The sequence below is a fragment of the Alosa pseudoharengus genome, unplaced genomic scaffold (genome assembly GCF_046254945.1).
Source record: "Alosa pseudoharengus isolate Yale_2024_CS ecotype anadromous, Long Island Sound unplaced genomic scaffold, YU_APseudo_1.1 YU_APseudo_1.1_scf_24, whole genome shotgun sequence".
NCBI classification, from domain to species: Eukaryota; Metazoa; Chordata; class Actinopteri; order Clupeiformes; family Clupeidae; genus Alosa; species Alosa pseudoharengus.
In genome coordinates this window covers 2,539,305-2,545,173 of record NW_027468689.1, presented here as the reverse complement: position 1 = coordinate 2,545,173, position 5,869 = coordinate 2,539,305, and the positions used below count along the sequence as shown (strand labels likewise).

The window sequence follows — 5,869 nt, the reverse complement described above, 5'->3', positions numbered from 1 at the left end:
TTACTGTCTATGGGGGAGTGACAGCAACACCTGCTGCAATCAGAGACACCTGTCTGATTTCCAGTCAGTCTCACGTGCTTCTCCATTGGCCTCCAGTGATTGCTGCCCCCATTAAGATGGCGACGCTATTTACGTACGTTCAGGAGTCTAATGCGGTATCTAGCTTTCTAAAATCTAAGTTATGTCTCTCTTCCTGACACATTGGTGCTCATTTAGAGGTGCAGGTTAACTGACTACTTTAAAACACATCATCGGTGGAAACTCTCTTGCCCCATTCATACACTAGTACACTAGGGCAAGCAATCATACACTAGTACACTAGGGCAAGCATTCATACACTAGTACACTAGGGCAAGCATTCATACACTAGTACACTAGGGCAAGCATTCATACACTAGTACACTAGGGGCAAGCAATGAAAGTCCTCTTCATCATAGCCTACATCTGACAAGCTCCTTACATTAAACTGACCTTAAACTTAGGGTTTGGGTTACACAAGCTCCTTACATTAAACTGACCTTAAACTTAGGGTTTGGGTTACACAAGCTCCTTACATTAAATTGACCTTAAACTTAGGGTTTGGGTTACACAAACTCCTTACATTAAACTGACCTTAAACTTAGGGTTTGGGTTACACAAGCTCCTTACATTAAACTGACCTTAAACTTAGGGTTTGGGTTACACAAGCTCCTTACATTAAATTGACCTTAAACTTAGGGTTTGAGTTACACAAAGCACATTTCCATTTGCCAGTGGAAACTGGCAATTTTGCTAGTTTACTACTTGACAGCGTCTTCACTATGGAAGCTACCCAGTGTCTACAGGTGCAAGCCACCCAGCGTATACAGGTGTAAACCCTCTCCTGAGCTACAGGGTCACAGAGAGGCAGGACGGGCTCCGGACAGTGCAGCCTTAAAGGGGAAATCCGGCGATTTTTCACACTGATCTCAGTTTCTCGAGGTCACCGAGTACTGTTGGTACGCAAAATAAAAACAAGCTAAAACAAGCTAAAGCAGCCAGACAGCTACAGCACTACACTCTGGGGGCATGTTCCTGAGCCCCCAGGTTCATGCCCCCACCCCAGAGTGTACGGCTGTAGCTGCCTGGCTGCTTTCTTTTTTTTTTTTCGTAGCGTCTGCGATTGCAGATTACAAATTCAGCTTTATTGTTGACAGCGCTGCCCAATAAAATCCAATGTTTATCGAATGGTTCTCAGCTGAAAATGTCAGTGTTGGTGTACGTGGTCAAGTGATAGAAAGTGTCGGTGCACTTATGTCGACACTGCACTGTACGCCGGCGGTTAGATTCCCGGCCCGTGGTCCTTTCCGGATCCCATCCCTGCTCTCTCTCCCACTCACTTCCTGTCATCCTCCACTGTCCTATCATTAAAGGCATAAAAAGCCCGCAAAAAAAAAATATACTAAAAAAAAAAAAAATATTACAAGGGCCAGACTCCCCAAAGCAACTCTGGGTAAAGTGCCTTGCTCAAAGACACAACGGTGGCGGCCGGGAATTGAACCCACAACTTTTCCTGGCTGCTGCAAGCAACCCCAGCCCCATAGCCGCCCATTCTGGTTTATTTTTATATGAAAAACAATGGACATGGAGTGGTAATCAAACACTGACATGAGGAGGCATGCCGTGCCACCACACTCACGTCTGCGCTGGTGTGCAGCTGGCTCATAGTGCAAGTCTCTCAAGCTGGCATGTCAACTATGTCCAGCCATGCCCAGTCATACCCACACAGGGTCTGGCACTCTTGAGCAGGGGAAGCACCTGCGGTTCTTAATGCCCGGCCTACACCAGGTGCACAACTGAAGCTCTCCACTTGTGGAGCATAAAAGTAGTTTTAGAAGACTGGTTTAATTTCTTCAGATATACACGCCACTATCACATGTGGCAGAGCCAGTTCCATTGGTTACAGTGGAAGCTAATTGCTGCAGCAGACGCTCCATGAACGGAACACTTCAGTTACATGCCTGGTGTAGCCTGCCTGCAGCAGTGTGTAGGTCCCCTTCAATTCAACATACTGATCCATACCACTGATCTCAATTTAATCTTAATGGGGAAAAACACACTTTGACTGACTGACTGGCTGGCTCTGGTTAATGAGGAGGCCATTAGGCTATGATGAGAGTGACTGCCTCATTGGTTTTATTTGACATCTAGGTCTATTAAACATCCTTCATGTGTGAATGAAAATCAAAATGCCCTCATGTAAGCAATTAATGATGTTAAGGGCAGGGAGCCTGGGGTTGACTTCTAGTATGCGACAAAAACTGAACTAAACTGAAACAATAAGGAGTTACTTAATCATTTAATGACAAAGTGCATTGATTAAGTCAGACTTCTCCCTGGTTCCTACTGTTTTTTAAATTAAATGAATGTAATAAAAGCTAGCTTGTTTAATCTCATTTTTGAATATTACATTGTCAAAAGTCATGTGCATGGTCATGCCCAGACCTTTTTCAGTGTGTGAAGCTGAACAAACACCTCAGCACCTAATACTTCTACTAAATGTATTTAGTAACACACAATGAACAACTACCGTATTTTCCAGACAATAAGTCACACTTTTTTTCATAGTTTGGCTGGTCCTGCGGTTCAACATATACAGTATATATTTATGTTTATGTTTTTTATCCTCTTCATGACACATTTTTTGACTGGTGCGACTTATACGATTGTTTTTGCCTGGCTATTGAAATCACCGGTACTGAAAAATTCACTGCAACATACTGTATTCTGGTGGTTTGTGACAACAGCATCAGCTGAGCAGGAAATGAATCATATTCTTACAAATACATCGAGGAATCGTTTTCCTCTGACCATCAGCACAAAAACGCCTGTAGCACTTGCCACTTTTAAGATTCTGTCCAATCTCATACAGTAATTACTGCAAAACAAGACGCTAACAGAGCACAAGGGAAAATACCCAAGCACTAGGCTGTATCTTGTTTGCGTTCACATTTAATCATTTAGCTGACGCTTTTATCAAAAGTGACTGATCAAAAAAAGAGAACAATCAAGGTGCAGTGGGACAGGGACGTGTTAGTGCAGAAATAAGTACTCGCAAGTGGCAGATCTAGAAGAGATCTTGTGTGTATAAACAGAACTATTCTCCATTGCTTTCTTTTGAGTCACATCACATTCACTCTGATCTACAGCTGCTGGAATTGTAGATCTCTAAGCCTGAGCAGAGGCCATGTTGTCATTTGCATTTGTCCCTTAAGACCTTTGCTAGGTCTAAGTGATCAGCATGTTGGTATAAAGGCACGCTGGCATGCCCCTTTCCAGTATCAAATCAATCACACCCAGGTGGGTGCTGCTACACATTTTGTTGGTTGCTGATGCAAGGTTTCCTCTTCATTGTAAAGTGCATGGGTTATCTGATAACAATGTGTAAATGTAATGTGTTGATGTTCATATGACATACTGTAACTGTATAGTCAGAAATAAAGCTGTTGTATACGTACCCATAATAACAATGTTTTGTTGCACCCAGGAGTCCAGGAAAGAGGATTCGCCCATAAAATGGGTTCCTTTCTCCTGTCAAACCAAAGGAAGAATGAGTTAGGCTATGTCAAAAATTAAACTATTTCATTTGTAGTATTTCATATGTCACAAACTGCGCTTTCACCTAAAAGAACTAACAAGTAAAGTAGCTTTAATTATAGACATTTCTTAGCAGACTGACCACCTTCATATATGTCCCTCTCAATTGTAGCAGTCATAGGCACATGAATGTGTAATCAAATGATTACATATAGTGGCATATGAGCCATCAGATTGGTCAATTTGGTCAATTAAAATCCTCATCATAGCTCTGGAGTCAATCCTTGTCATAGCTCTGGAGACTTTATATTATATTAATTAGTTATATTAATACCTCACAAAGAAGCTTTCCTTTTACGTGAATCATGTGCAACCCAAAGCCACATTTTGACCATGACTTCGTGCACTGCATTCAGGAAAACGTTTAATTTCCTACAGTAGGTACTTCTAAAACAAACTCAACAGTTGACAGCTGTCCTTTAATTGTGTTTCAGGTTTTAGGAAAGAACGTGGCACCGTTTACGCAAAAACATTTAATTAAGCAGTATTGATCTGCAAATGACAACTAGTAATTGTCTGTTGTCATGCATTTTGCAGGAATGCTTTTGTCTTATTAAAATTGATCGGAGGGCCGCACAAATACCACAGAAGGATGTCAAAACACAACACACGATTCTTTTAACTTGTCTCCTCATTTTCATGCGGTTAACTGTAATAATTAAACTTGTAAAAGTTGTTTTGGGATGTAGAAACATCTTTATCAGCAACAAATATGGATGTATAATAATTAATTAAAACACATAATTCATGTGACCATCTTCTGCAACTTGCAAGCTAACTAGTTAGTTGCTAGCGTGTTCGTTCCGATGCTAGGTAGCTAACTGTCAACGCAAGAGCGCAGTTAACTTTAGCCCGTATGGGAAACTAGTGGTAATCTAATGGCTTTGACAATCACTGTATGTCATGTATTTTCATTGTGATTTACATGTCAATTTAGTCGTAATACATAGTTGTCTACACAGACCATTAGGACATCGCATCTAGTAGTTTGCGAGAAAAGCTACGGAGTCATAACGTAGCACGATAACGTTAGCAACCTGTGCAATCAGCTAACTGAAATGCCCGTTAGCTCGCCTAACTTGATAGATTGGCCAAAAACCAACAGTCGAGCAATTGTCTGTGCGTCAAAATACAAATAGTTTTTGAATATACTCATTATAAAGAAGTTAAACAACATACCACATTTTCGAAAACAACGAAGCTAATGTTCAGTGGCTGGCCAAATGTCTATGCCACCGTCACTATTAGCTTGCTAGCGATAACAGAAGCAATGCTGGCTAGGCACCACGGCTAGCTATCCTATCAAACCCAATTAAAACGCATCCATCCGGTTTTATTCAAGTTGCCAACTAGATTATAGGTAGGTAGGGATACACAAAAATACTCCCGAGACTGTACATATATACAGAATCTTAAGTTTTCTGAATTGATGTTGGCACCAGGTAACTATTAACCTAGCTATCAATATAGTTACCATTAGCCTAATTAAGTTGACATTTGGCTAAACACGAATGGCTAACTTAGCTAGCTAGCAAGTTGTCATGACGGAAGAAGGCTTCGAGCTTATTTTGCTAGCTGCTAGCTAACGTTAGCATAGATGACTAAATGCGTGGCTAACAAAGTAACTAAAAAACACACATTCCCGCACTGAAATACATAATTGCATCTCTCCACTAAAGAAACAAACTATGAAAAGGTAGAGTAGTGAAATTGTGTCACCTGGGTGGGTTGTATCACTTTACTTCCTCATCCACAAGGCAAGGCCGCGAGGGCCCAGTGCCGTGTGACAGGCGCCGTCAGCGAGGATGCAGAAGTTGAAGAGTCCGCTTAGAACTTTACTCTAGTCCAAGGCCCGAGTGCATAATTCGACACTTTCAGCACGCCACAGGCCAGGCAGCAAAGTATTTTCCTCCGAAATGTAGATAAGGTTGCTTATGGAAAGAGAGTCTCCAGGACAGAAGGAAAATTATAAAATATGGCGATTGCAAAAACTTAATCCACTCCAGTAGTCTGCTTTGTTTACATGCAAACGGCCCTTCCAACACTGCTCGACTACGTACCCACCCCCCGGAACGAGACAAACATTGTTGGAAGAGTCCACAACTGCTGCACTTTTTTTTTTTCTTTTTTTTTTTCGAAAATTGGAGAGGCACGGAAACTACAACCTCAAGGTTCAGCAGAGGAACCGAAATACATTAATTGATTGATTTTCACATTTTAGCTAAATTACACTCGGGCTGTTTTCGTTCTTCTC

The 5,869-nt window shown here is 41.5% G+C and overlaps 1 protein-coding gene across 1 annotated transcript in view; it reads right to left on the bottom strand.

Annotated features, from left to right (window-relative positions):
• The window catches only part of map3k2 (mitogen-activated protein kinase kinase kinase 2), a 19,243-nt gene extending 13,574 nt beyond the window's left edge, over positions 1–5,669 (bottom strand). The window contains exons 1-2 of the mRNA XM_076302825.1: positions 5,335–5,669; positions 3,477–3,549 (exon numbers count right to left, since the gene is read on the bottom strand). Coding sequence (XP_076158940.1) covers positions 3,477–3,531 — 55 coding nt within the window. The 5' untranslated portion in view covers positions 3,532–3,549; positions 5,335–5,669. The remainder of the gene's footprint in view (positions 1–3,476; positions 3,550–5,334) is intronic.
• Between the last annotated feature and the right edge of the window lie 200 nt (positions 5,670–5,869).